Genomic DNA, 14,639 nt, shown 5'->3' on the forward strand with positions numbered 1-14,639 from the left:
ATTATTAACAGTGTTATTTCAAAGGCATACATATTGCGTACCTTTGGTATAGAATAAGTTGCGTTTTAATTAATTAATAAAAATGTACTTTTTCGTTTTGAATAAATATTGCTATTAAAGCGTTTATGTATGTAGGATAATTCAAAGAGTGAATTAATGTAGCTATCATTATTATTATTGACTGAAAGTGTGCAGACTACAGGTCCTGACGTGAGGTTAAGCGCTCGCGAAGTTATGAAGGGTAAAAAAAAGTAGGGTCCAAATCACCGTTAAATTGATTCGTTGACGCGACGACTTAAACCAAATTTTCAAAACAATATATGTGTCAGACTTATAATACATTAGTTGTATATTTTTGTCATAACCACTGTTGTGATTCAGTTGAGGTGCGTTTAGGTTGCCGGTGTGTGTCTATTGGTGGCTTTAGCGGAGCTAAATATGTCCACTCAACCTAACGACATGTAAAATGGTCTAGGTTCCAAAGCAAACGTCGACGTACACTATGTCGTGCTGGAAGCCAGCTGTTGATATAATGCTTAATGGCAGTACGAAACGCGAAACTCAGTCTTCCACTTAAAGACTTTTTATCTTGCTTCTCGTTGAGCAACTGTAGAACAGCGAAAGCAAATGTGAACAAAGCCACGCCTCTGTATTGTTTCGGAAAAGCATGCACTTGAAGATCATTAGGAATGCCCCTGTTTCCGGAGAATGGCTTGTTTTTGGAAGTTCGTTCAAGGTGCATTTTTTTTTTAGTAGATAAAGTAGATAAAGCCACGTTAGCTACAATAGGGTTACCATATTCAGCCTAGGGTGCGCAGCCATTGTGTGCAGTTTAAGGTCACTACATGAAGGCTACGCAAACAAGAAAACAATGGCACCTTGTCCTCACCAACTGCAGCCCGGGAACAACCTCGTTTTGAAGGTTCAAATTTGTACGAAGTGCCAGTTTCTGCAACGCATGTAAGTAACGGAGTATTACGCGCCGAAAACTTCGGGCTCACATTTTTAGTACTTTAATGGTAACGTGTCTTCAGCACATGCATCATTCCGTATGCAAACTACCTTATGCAAACTCTACAACATACCTGCATATAGGTGTTAATAAGGATTTCGTCAATAGTCATAGGTAATTGTGTAGACCAATTTATTACGCTTTTCCATGGAAAACTCTACATTTTAGACACAAAAATACAAAAGGTTTAGAAAAATCTCATCACATGATTAATATAACAAATATGATTAATTTTCATATTCCTCTTGCCTTCATCCTTCCTTTATTTTATTGTTCCGTCTTAGAGATACTGCGTTCAGTTTAACAGTATTAACACTTTTTTTAGGATCAGGCCGAAGGCATACCTTGTTGTTTTACAATTACTTCTATGTATTACATATTAAGATACAATTGTTCATTTTAATAAACCTAGTTCTAGTGATTCTTGCCGATTATAATTTGTAACTATATAATTTAATGTATTTTGACTAACACTGGCATGGAATCAGTAAATGTTTCAGACCTGTTCAAATCTCATACTAAATTCATAATTACAATTTACGTTTTTTTGGGGTGCCTTCGAATGTGGCCGAGGTCAATAGGTATCGAAGGAGAGGAAACGCGATACAATGCGGAAAAAAGAATGAGAAGCGAGAACTTTTACTAGTATAATGCTGTAGTGTCACCATACAAGTATTTGTTCGGGGTTGACTTCTTCTCCCTGCTTCTATTAGCGGTGAGCAATTTTACAAAACTGATCACTGTATGCTATTTAAACATGCTTTTCACCTGACTATTGAGCAGGGCTTCTGATCAAAGCTGTTTTGCGCATCTCATTGTGCTGTTAGATGACGACGTTTTAGTGAAGATTTTTTGTCGGTATAGGGGTTTCTTCAAGTAAGAGTAAATCTAAATGCGCATGATTATCTGTGTAAAATAATACATATAGATATACGCTGGCAATCGGCTCACCGCCAGCTCATTTACACTAGTAACATGAAAGTTATTTAACGGCGCTTTCTCATTTGTATTTTTTTTATATATGTTTATCTATTTTTATATTTTTTTAGATCATACACCGCTAATAAATTATCGTCAGTTCTTTGCGAAAAATCGATTGATAGTCAGGCCGAAGACTGTTTTTTCCGTACACTGACAGTTAGCATCAAGAATTGGTCTTACATATTCATATTTGAAATTATATCATATTCCAGTATCGGTATAATTACACTCTTACTCGTACTCAAAGTGTTCCAGTGCAATCGAAGTTCATGAAGAATATGTCTAGTGAACTCAAAGAAAAGTCAAAAAGCCTTTAGTAAAAAAAAATGTTCAAGGAGCTATGATACTTTATTCAATAAGGGCACAGCGCTTATATACCATGTAATGAATTATCGTATAATTACACTCTTACTCGTACTCAAAGTGTTTCCAGTGCAATCGAAGTTCATGAAAAATATGCCTAGTGAACTCAAAGAAAAGTCAAAAAGCCTTTAGTAAAAAAAAATGTTCAAGAAGCTATGAAACTTTATTCAATAAGGTTACAGCGCTTACATACCATGTAATGAATTATCGTATGCACCGGTTTGGATAAGCTAGACTAGGAAGAATTACATTGAAAAAGCCAGATCTATAGTGTTGATTTCTAGCGAAGAGTCGAGTCCTAAGAGTGATTTCGAAGTCAAAAAGGCTCGTGAATCACAAGCGTCAGTAATTGAAGCCTCTGTATCCGAGTGGAAGTATATATTTCCGAGATGAAATTCAAGCGGACCGAGGCTGATAGGGACCGATCCAGCTAACCATTGTCGACAGAATCTTTTAGACGGTCTCATATCTCTCATTAATAGCGCTGCGGAGGCAGCACGAGAAGATAATTCCGACAACCTGCTCGAATAAAATAAACAGATATGCTTTAAGTGTCAGGATCAGCATATCAGGGATAATAGAGTATTTTGACAGATTCCATAGTGGTAATGTTGACTTCATTATACGAAGCTGACGCCAAAGTTTTGTGGGCCACCAAAAAATGCGGGTTTATCTAGTTTTATTATTAGTTATATTCTGAGAATGGATTTGTCTTCTTAAGGACGACTGTTTATTATTGTCAAGGGCTATCAGTTATAAGCTAAGTATAATGAAGTTTCTGTAAAGATTATCTGAAGCATAACACGCATGTTTGTAAAGGGATACATACCTCAATGAAGGCTACGACGATCGCTGCTACACCAAAGTTAAGGTATTCTTCGCTCAGCTTGTTTTTGACCTTTTTAATACATCCGTCCTTGCTGAAGGACTGAAGTTTAGGTGTGCACTTGCTAATTTTGGCTTCTTTGCAGCAAGACAAGGGCAAATCGCCTTTGTAATCTTTATAGCTGTGAACTCCACAGCATGCGAGCTATAGCCAAAGCCAGCGGCACAAGACAGGTAGTTAGTGCTTGCCCTATCGTATTTCACGCACAGATTTTCTTAGCAGTGCACTGGACTTACATATGTATATTCATTTACCCGTTTAAGTTGAATATTAGGCGTAACTACATGCTAATCGAATGAAGGAAGACGGGAAGAATCAGAATAGCTTTGGCTTGATACCTTAAGTAGAAGGAAATATTTTATGGAACTAATGAAGCCATCCACGACTTTCGGTTTTGAGTCATTTGAGTGACGTGAGATCATTTAAATGAAACTAAATGTCCGATTACACTAAATCTACGATACTTCGAACTGACACATTTGAATGTTTTATTTTTTTAAAGACATTAATTATAATTGTTGCTAGTTATGGGTTCTTAAGCCTCAGTTGCGGTTCACGCCCATTTTTTTTTTCTTTAGGTTAGCTTATAGATCAGAGCTAAATAGATGAAATAGAATACTGACGGAATATAGGAACTAGAATATTTTGTTCTAGATGAAATATGTCTATGTTATTAAAAATATTCACCGAAACTTCAATATCGTCCCAAGCCTCTCTGGTCAGCGAACTATTCCTCTTCTCAAATGATTTCACCATTCCTTTTTCGAGGAGGTCTTTTAGTTGGTTACGGTTTGTGAACGTCACACCAGCGACAGCTAGCTCCGCAATCAGAATCAGGATCATACACAGCATAAACTAAAAGGATAAAGCCAAATACTACTGAAATTCATATTCTAACTGGTGAATGATAATGCTGAATATTAGCAAGTAGCACCCTATACGAAATTCAAAAATTTTGAATTACATCGATTCTGAAGTTATCGATCGGTCTTCCAAGGATTACTATATCGACTAAAAAATGGCCTTTAAGGTGGTATCCACAAACTGACTTTGGGCGTCACTTACCGATGTGATCAAACATGAGCTCTCCTTCCAAGCACCGCAGAATCCCATAAAGGAGATGATAAAGATGATAGCGCCAAGCACAATGACTGCCACATTGACCACTACAATTATTCGTAAGTGATCATACCAGGCGATCAAACATATATGATTTCGGGAATGGCATGTAACATGTAACAAAAAAGGGGATATGCCGGCATTAATAGTACTGACAAAATCAAATGCAGACACAAAGCTTTCCGAAAATACTTGTCTGTAAATGGCCAATTGGACAGGACAAAACTGGAAGTAAAGATGCTGAATCAACAGACACAGGGTGACAACCAGGCAGAATTTTATACTTCTTTAGAACTGACTCCACGCTCCGAAAACTAACTTATTAAAAATTAATTTAGAGAATGCCTGATCATAATGGAATTACGAAATAAACTACTACTAATGGAAGAGCCTATCAATATCCCACTTCTCAACCTAATGGAACAATGCATTATATTTTATGGAATCTAGCATAAGAGCAAACGTATTTTCGTATGTGATGTTGGATTATTGGTATGTACAATACACCATATATATTTATGTGCAGTTGTAGAAAATTGAATGAATCCTTACGTGAGAGTTCTTGAACAATCTCCCTGACGTCAGAGTTGAACTTTACGCCGTTGACTCCCAATACGAAGATACCGATTCCATTCACCTACAAAAAGATCATATAACACAACCACTAACAGTCACTGAGATGGATTCACACTAGAGCAAAATCTTATGCAATGTAATACCCATACTGAGTCGAACACTGGTTCTGCAATAGCCAGTAAACCTCGTGGTCCGAATCAATTTTACTGTATACTTGCACGATAAAGCTTTAGCACGCACGGTTAACATAAGCGGAAATAAATAACTAAGAATAAATCTGATTGTAGCCACCTACCTGCTTTACATTTTTTAGACGTTCATAGAGTTGACACTCAAAGACAGATAGAGATCAATGCTGCTAATCCAATTTAAAAACAAAACCATAGATGCCAAAATATGGACGCCCCATAAACGTTATGACATGATTATGACTCACATGATTAGCAGATTACTGCGTTAACCTCGCAATTCGCGAACTTGGACCGTCCCAGATACGCTAAAGCACATAGGCTAAGTATATTACATAAAATAGCTACTTGATAGAATCATATTGTCGTAAGTTGCCTCGATTATGCATATATCAGAACGAGCATATCGTAGATAGATTCCAATGATTAAGGAACGGATTGTCAAACTATTCTAGGACCCAAAAACAGATTCAACAACGAAACTCAACAAAGCAGAAATTCAGCGACAAGTAGCTTTATTTTTATTGAGAAATTCAACTAAAATGTTCAACAAAAGCCTTTTTACTATATTTGATGATACGCCATCGTACATTTAGGAAATGATCAGTTTTTCAGATTTCATGCATGCCTAAGTACTACGTAATACTATAGTTCGATCACACGCTTTCACCAAGAAGAGAAAATATGAGTACACCGTGTATTAAGGGAACTAGGTACCTAGACAGGAAAAATGTGACCGGTGTTAATGGCACATTACTTGGGTAGCACCCTTTTTCTTAACTATTCAAGAAACAACAAACGCAATCATTGGTGTATTTAAGCGAGTTATACTGTTTCGTCTCCACTCCTGGTACCATACGGCAACACAAAAGACTAAAATTTGAATTCTTATAAAAATCATTCAGGTCACCTTTAGACAACCTATTCGTTAAATAATCGTTGTAAAAGGCGTATTTGTTCTGTGCAACCATTTTCGTGTATCCATTGTTACTAAGGAGCATTAAAGCTAATACATGCTCGTGACAATCATCATTGCTTGGCTATCGTCGCTATTTATTTTAGCAACTTCAGCATATTGTAGCACATGTTATAAATATTACGACTTCAATATAATTTTTTTTCCAAAACGGTGTGTCGCGTGATATGGACTGTATGACAACTAGGTTAGTACTTCTTGTACTTCGCTATGCCTGAAATACTACATTTTGGCTTGATACAAAACCAACGGATATTTAATTCGATGCATTCGCGAATGCCGTTTGAACGCGCAACTGCTTAATCAACAAAGGGTTCTTGGTCTTCTAATTTGCAAATGAATTCCCATTCCTTATCGCTAATTGGTAAAACACTGAGTCTGGCTTTGGTGAATAAGAAGAGATCTTTTAGCGGGCCATTATTTTTTTTGTGCTCGAGATGCCAGCGCTTAAGCTCCTTTAAGGTAATACACCTTTTAAAATGACGCACTAGCTTTATATCAACCATAAACCAACGGGGATTATCTTTTGACGCGCTTTTGTCGAAGTAGTGGTTGCCCTTCTCAAACTGCGTGTGGTCAGGGTAACTTTCCTTAGTGATTTCAACCAATCCCACTATCCCAGGCTCCTTGACGTTGCTATGATAGAAGAAGACCTGCTGTCCTAATTTCATGAAGTCCCGCATGAAATTTCTTGCTTGGTAATTCCTTACGCCCTCCCAGTGCGTTGTCTGGTTTTTCGAGTTAGCGAGGTCATCAATTGAAAATTTGAAGTCATGTCCATTTTCGATTCGCGACTCGCCCTCAGATTTCACTAGCCAGTGAGTGAAATGCGAATATTCTTTAGAAGGATCCTTGGACTTTTTGGACGTCACTTTGAGGGTTTTTGTTGGTATTGCAGTCTCATATTGCATAGATGAAGCATCGGCAATGCGCTTCCGGCCTCGAGGCATGATGACAACACGGTTGTCTACAATTAAGAGGCAAGCGATAAAACAATTTATTCCTACTCAAATGTTCTTTCGATGCCTATGAAGTGAATATAAAGTCATAGTGCTGTGAAACCTTATTTCGTTGTTAAATTCATCTATTTCTAATACATTTGCAGAAGCTTCGTTTAAACTACACATACGAAAGCCTTCGGTAAAGTCAGCTTTTTTACGGCAGATTCAAACAAACCTAGTGCCAACTTTGCAGAGTTTGCCTCAGCCATCTGATTTTCCGTACTGATGGAAAAGACATTAGAAAGCAAATAAACACTATTGTCTAATAAATAAAAATATTTTAAATGATTTAATGACATAAAACAATAACATGATTTGAAACTCTCAGTATAATGAGTCAAGCCTACACGTGTTATCACATAATACGTAAACAATTTTAGCAAATACCACGTACCAGAAGACAAATATTTAATTTGTATTTCTTCAGCAATATCTAAGATATAAACTCATTCTCATTACCGAGCAACTCACATAAGTTTATCTCCATTGCTATTACTAAAAGTGTTTATGCATCTGAGGTCTGCATGTGGACGTCAACTGTGGAGGATGTCAACTTTACATATAGCTACCCGCCTTCGAGATTACTTCAGGTTTAGACAACCAACATTCCTATTAAGTGGGCAAGATTTTTAGCTAAAACTAAATGATAGTATCTAAAAACAACTAAATCCATTTACCAAATTCATTTCAGACGAACTTTACATGAATATCATATATATATATATATATATAAAGAACAACTTAAATTCCATGTATACTCATAGTGTATATTTTGGAAAAAATGGTTTACCATATCAGTAAGCCACGACAAGCCATGCGACAGATGATTCAGTCGCAGCGTTCCGAAATAGCGCAATCACTCTATGAATTTCGTTGACCGTTTCTACTGTCAAATATCTAAACGTGGCAAAGTAAAGCTGCACGAATGAAAGAATAAAGCCGAATGAGCCCGTAGAGCCAGAGTGAGCTTGTGACTATCATCAACAAAGCGACTGGCAGTACTTTCGCCGAAATGCAAAAACTTCTTATACTATGTATTTGCGTTCATATTATGTAATATCACATACATACGTGTGTACATTGTTTACTGACATGGCTAACATTGGCGAGAGAAAGAGCGAAACAGGGTTGCAAGTTCGTTCTCTTAGCAAGCGTGCATTGCTGGGATCACCTGCATAATCGCTGTAGCTCAGGCACTAAACCTATTTAGGCGTTGTTTAGGCGCCCAGCGACTAACGACCCTATACATTGCTAGAATGGCTACATGGGGCGTCCACAGGCGGTCGAATTTAGCAGTCATTATTGTTGGCAGACCTAGAGAATTCAAAATGGCATCTCCTAATGTTCTGCTCGTGTTCCAATATTCTTGCGTTTCGTAGCGTAATCTACCATTTTCGAAAAGCCGACAATAATTTTGTTGTCGAAATTGGTATTCGTTTCACGTTTTAGACAGTTTTTAAACCCAAAGTCTTTTATCTAACAAAGCTGTTGTAATCACTGTCCCTAAATTAAAAATAGAAAAACTCAGCTCACATCTATCTGCTGTTCTATCGCCAATGATTAAATTTCTAGATGGACTTGCAAAAGATGCTGACTAGGCCATACGAATCTCAACAAAGATTACTAATTTTTTGTATCTTTCGAAGCTTCGTCACGACGATGACGACACGTGGGTGTTGACTCTAACGCGTCTACAGACAAATAACGTATTCCCACAGTGACCGTTTCGAACCCCAAAAACGCGAGAAATATAACGGTATCTACAAATGTCGCTACAACTTACGTTTCACCTACCCGTATCCAAAATATCTAATGGAATCTATATTATTCGAATCTTATTACATGTCTTAAAAACGACACATTCCTTATTTTCAAAATGAAGTCATTTGCGAAAGGCTTTTAGTGCCGAAGACGGTACTAGCGTATCATAAGCTAAGCATTCGACTTTGAATACTACTGTTACAAACTTTAGAAATAAAAAGATCAGTTTCGTCATATATGCGAACTGTAATCACGAATGTCTTCCAAATTGCAGTCAGTCTGCTTGCCTGCCTACCTACCCGTTAACTATCTGCGCGCTATAACCGTCCCTTTTCATTATGCAAATTTGAAAACGACCACTGTCACTACCATAAGAATGAAGTATGTTTGTAATGTCAAAATTCCGCAATCCCGCGTTTATTGAGAGAAAAACATTCCTAGCGACATAAACAACTATCAGCGCCTACTATACTTAAATTATAATAGAAAAAAATGCGGGCTTCAGTCAAGCAGTGTCAATATTAGATCAGTAATCTTTTAGGTGTTTTGCTTTGCAAGTTACCCATGAAAGGTCCACCCCCCTGAGATTATGCAAGACAACATATTCTGCTCTTAAAACAGATGTTAGCTATACTGCAGCCGTTACTAGCAATAAGTTATTTTAATTATTGTCCATCTTCCGATTTCGATGTCATGGTTCGGAAAGCATTCGAAATAGCTATATTCACACATCTAGCATTATTTTCTGCGATTGTCTAAACCAGTAGTGTCCCCTTAACTCCATATCGAGCGTGTGTTGCTTGTGCAAGTAACTCGACTTAATCTACATTTAAGGGTTGCCAAATGTCAAGCTCAATTTTACAGATTTGGCATGCGCTCAGTATCAATGTTTATGAAATTAATGGCATTCACTAGCATTGTGCCTACTTTTTCATCGATTTATTTATGTAACTTTTACCAATCGGACCAGCCTTTTACGAGCGGTAAATTCGATAATTTATTTAACTTTGTAACATCTGGTGTAACGCTGCTAACTTTTTTGACTCGTTTGAGGAATTTATATTACGTATCTACAAACATGACTCACGATTCGCAGAGGCCAATTTATTTACGCTATAAACTACATAACGTCATATATTGATTTTAATTTAAGCAAAATGTGTAGACATAAATTAATATTTTTTTTTACAAATAAACACCCAATTTTAACCGTGTCGGTATGTTGTACGATCATGGTCTAGTAGCACATCAGGACACCGCCAAGACTTTAGTTCTTATCGACATACATCAAATACCGTCACGTCATTATATATTATAATCGTAAAGCTTTTGTGCTATGTGGCTGCCTTATGTCACAGATACTGGTAGCCCGCTTTGTTCACTTTGCTGCTGTAATAATTATGCTAAGGTTTGAGTCCTGCCATCTTCCTCTATGGTAATGACTGCGCTGCCATGCATCGCATGTGTATTAGGTGCAATGCGATACTTCTAAGAACACTCTAAAATTGCGCACTTCAGACAGGTTGCGTCTCTTTTAAATAATATGTATAGAAACTCTTCTCAGTCTACGTAACAAGTGATAACGGACTGTCCTAAATAAAACCAGTCTGTTACAAAACAAAGCATTGGGCTTGATATATATATATCTATTTATACGAAAGTGTTAAGTCACTCACCACTTCTCGCATTACGAGTAGTGATATCTCATATGCAACAGGCATTATAGATTGACGTATCAGACGCATGGATTTACAGGTCAGAAGTTGAACATAGGCTAACAACCGTACAAAAACACAAAATTACAGAGAATCTAGATTGAGCTCACCATAAAGACTCCATTGAAGATTATCATTAACAGCTTGGCCAGTTTATCGCTGCAACGTCGCACCATGGTTGCAATTGGTATTATGCAGTGTCTTTCTGTTTGAATTCAACAATACGGAACGTAACTATCCAATCCGGGCTCAGCGCCGAGTTCTCGACACACTAATCATATACGAAAAAGTCCACGAACAATAATAAACCCTCTGGAAGCACTGACGCGACAGCTTTTGAGTGCCCTTACAGCAATAACAGCGGTATCGACACGACAGAACTAACGCATGCGCTTCCTTCTCGGACGGGAGCTATATGCATCCACATGAGACACTCACACACGACGACGATAACACGCCTCTAATCGTCTGTGTTTGGTCCGTCTGTCTTCCTACAAAGCCACTATACACATCGGAGGAGGCTCACACGTTACCTATTGTTGTATAGTCGAATTGCTACAACTCGATCGATGATTATTGCAGTGTTATGATGCTGGTGTAACGCGATTTTATGCTGTGCCGATGCACCTAGATACTGACGTACTCTCCCCCGCAAGCACAGCAACAATCAAAGCAGGCCAGGCAACAGCAGCAGCCGGAGCAGCCGACAACCATAGCAGTAGCGCCAAAATATGAACAACTTTTAGGCGACTAAGAGGCAACAAAACGTCGATAAGGCCTACCGCAACAGGCGCTGCTAAAACCCTTCTCTTAACCCTAGAAAAACTACTACTAAAACTACTACTATTCCTACTCTGCACTGCGCTGCGATTATGACAACTTTTAATGAGCTCAGTCGTATAATACCCTAGCAAAGTTTTCTGCTAATAACGTTAGAGCCGTATGATATATCCGCATTCAAGTCAATAACATAAGTGTAATAATGAGCGTGACCATGTCCGCGTACACGAAACGGTTTTTGTATCGACTGTACAGTTTGGTTTGTGCATCTGCCTGCACCTATCGCACTGCATATATTCGGCACTACATAAAATAGTTGCATGAAATGATATGTATTCAACCTTAGTCAACTAACGCGCCGTTGCATTGAATAGGAAAACACGTTACCACTGTATAACCACAGAGGTTAGGAGTTGTCCTAAAGAGAGTTAAAGGTCGTATTTAGCTACGAGAAATATCAAATGGCAATTACCATTAGCTCTAGTGTTGGCGAAAGCAAAACCAATTTCTTAGGCAACTTATAGGCAAGTTATAGCCACAAATCCAACTTGCGTAGTTAATAATGTAACAGCTTCAGGCAAGGACACATGACAATTATTACGCTGGCGAAAAACTTCTTGTAGTAACAGTAGGTCAATTGTACACAGCGCAGGTGCGCATTCTGACTATCTTTACAACTCACACACTGCTCAATGAAACCACTTACGAATTTAGTATTTGGTATAGCAATAATAGATATAAACGCGCCAATGCATAGTTTGTGCGCCTCTACCCTATCGCCACATATTGATTAAAAATCACACATTATAAATGAGCGCATTTTCGATTGGTGATTAGTTTGTCTCAACGCTGGAGGAAACTATCAGTTTAACACAGTCTCTGTCAGTACTTGAAAAGAATACTTACATATTGCTGAATTATAAGACGATATGTACCGGTGGAAATTAGTGTCAGTTATAGTTGATCATCTGGTAGGCGCCAAACTGGCGCTGTAGTCAGTCGTAGCTTCAAAATTAGGTAGAAACGCTATTCAAGCGTAGCCCGCCGAAATTTCGGATACACAGCAAAATAACAACCGTGCTAGTTTTACCAAACCTGGTCTTAGTCTATACTAACAAGACCTTTGTTTATTCACAAACAACTAAATAACACACAATAATGATACTATATGTATACTCAACTTAAATAGATACTCGATAACAAAAAAAAATAGATAAACTGGTTTAAATGGGCAATGCAACGCGTGTTATCATAGAATATTGTATGTACTTTTTTCGTTTTTTGAAAAACACACCCATACTTTATCGATTTAATACCGATAAAAAAATCACATACTTTGCAAAAAACAGCGGCTCCCATTACAATAGTTAGGTTTACCGAAGGAACGTTTCTGATTAGAGTGAAACTGAACACAAAGAAACCGCAATAGCCTTGAGAGGGTGAAACACCAAGTAATTTTAGACGAACATTTATTTGATTGGAACATAAACATTTTTATTTTGATTTTGGAGTTTTCTTACCCTTCTATATCTCCACTGCTTATTTACTTTTATAAACCATGAAACTGTGTTTTATGCCTATTAAAAATCCCTTAAAATTTGATTGTGCGCTACACGAAATTTCGTCTCAAATCATGAAAAGAAATGTATTTTTAACACCTATTCTATTTCATTCTTTGCCGAGGTCAATCAACTGCCGAAAAGCCTAAGGTATTCAAGCTATTTACAGGGAAGACTCTATAGATGAGACGACTGCTCAAAACTAGTTTTTTGAAGTCTGAAACTGAGGGGTACAGCTCGCTTCGGTCAGCCATCTGAGATCGATAATGACTTATTTAAGGCACTTTTGAAAAGAGACGACACTCAAACAATCTGTAAGTTGGATGAAAAAATGAATAGCGCTCATATAACCATTAACAGGCACCTTCCATTTATAGCATCCACTTTTAAATGCGAATCTTGAGTGATCTATATGCAAAGCGAACATGACAAAGAAACATCGCTTCTCAAACGGCCTTGAGCAACTTGAAGCCATAATGACAGCCTTCTACACAAAACCATCATCAGTCGTATCTTTTCATCGACAATAAAGGAGCTAAAAAAATTACTTGTTCCAGGATATAGACCTAACCCCCAGAACTAAGCTAGACCTCTATATGAAGAAAACGATGATTTTTAGTTTGGTTTTGCATCAGAACTCGTTCCGATATGTAAGCACTTTCCCGATCGCCGGCAAGTAACATTAGTAGCTGTATATCTGGTAGTGAAGTAGCTCTCAAAATCCGGCTGGACGAGTTTTCCAGCAATAGACCCATATATTTCTGGCGAGAAGAAATCAATTAATTTGTTAACAGACGGGAGAAGACTGTAGAAAGTAACGACACGTATATAGAAATTTAATGTGATACTAGAACGCAAATTAGATGCTGCGTTTTTCTTATTCCTACATGATTTATGGGCCAAAATTTGCCTAGCGTTACTGGCGAAAACAAAAATTACACTAGAATATTCATCAGACGGTATTCTATTATGTGACCTGATAGGACTGGATTACTCTTTTTCGAGAAAATACCAGTTAAGGATACCTGTGCCATTGACTTAGAAGTGGGACTATACGGACTTCACTGAAGTTGGGTTTTGGATGGTTTAAGTGTTGATACGTCTATGAATTTCATTTTGTTTGAGAGATGTGAAGAAACAGTAACAGTGGGCGCACCATACGCCAAAGTCAACACGGCCCTACTGAAGCCTATATAATAATCGTGAGGCATGATGCTGATAAAAATAATAGATCAGAATAGTAAATCCTAAGGTAATTTTCAGCGTAATGTATGTGTCAGCGATATTGTGAACTATGCGTTCTTCTGGAGGCAACCACATGTGAAATGTCGTTAAGAACAACGATTTGAGTTACAGTGATTGCCGAAATGCAATGTCTTAGTTTATGTGTGCGTACATTTACGTAATTTCGCTAAGCTGAATTGTATTTTGAAGTGTAAAATTAGCCTTGATGGCATACAATTTTACATATTCTCGAAACGAAATACCGTACGTCACCCTGGCTCATGTAATGACGCCACTTAACGTAATGAGTTTTGTAAGGAACGTGCTTTGCTCCCAGTGCATTGTACTTTCAGAATAGGAGGATGTGCGGTAAAAAAGTTTATTATCGTTCAACGAACGTTCGTTGATGTACGATAAAACTATTTAACTATTTAGCTGTTCCAAATAACTTGACCTTTAAAGGTGGAGTTCCTTGGAACAGCTAAATAGTTATTAGTT

General features: G+C 37.6%; 1 protein-coding gene across 4 annotated transcripts; it reads right to left on the bottom strand.

The window, feature by feature from the left end:
- Positions 1–1,119: 1,119 nt before the first annotated feature.
- LOC111263529 (thymocyte nuclear protein 1) lies at positions 1,120–12,351 on the bottom strand. 4 transcript variants are annotated; one of them, XM_022838669.2, is made up of 6 exons: positions 10,689–11,224; positions 4,914–4,998; positions 4,308–4,408; positions 3,930–4,097; positions 3,186–3,386; positions 1,120–2,875 (listed from the first exon to the last, which is right to left on the bottom strand). In XM_022838669.2, the coding sequence occupies exons 1-6, from the start codon at positions 10,752–10,754 to the stop codon at positions 2,810–2,812; spliced, it is 687 nt and encodes a 228-aa protein (XP_022694404.1). In that variant the 5' UTR covers positions 10,755–11,224; the 3' UTR covers positions 1,120–2,809. The 4 variants fall into 4 exon arrangements, with proteins under 4 accessions (XP_022694404.1, XP_022694406.1, XP_022694405.1 ...); XM_022838671.2 differs by lacking the exons at positions 1,120–2,875; positions 3,186–3,386; positions 3,930–4,097; ... (1 more) ...; positions 4,914–4,998; positions 10,689–11,224 and adding exons at positions 5,624–7,068; positions 12,265–12,351; XM_022838670.2 differs by lacking the exons at positions 1,120–2,875; positions 3,186–3,386; positions 3,930–4,097; positions 4,308–4,408; positions 4,914–4,998 and adding an exon at positions 5,624–7,068 and having other exon boundaries at positions 10,689–11,255.
- Positions 12,352–14,639: the final 2,288 nt, after the last annotated feature.

The sequence above is a fragment of the Varroa jacobsoni genome, unplaced genomic scaffold (genome assembly GCF_002532875.2).
Source record: "Varroa jacobsoni isolate VJ856 unplaced genomic scaffold, vjacob_1.0 scaffold_773, whole genome shotgun sequence".
NCBI classification, from domain to species: Eukaryota; Metazoa; Arthropoda; class Arachnida; order Mesostigmata; family Varroidae; genus Varroa; species Varroa jacobsoni.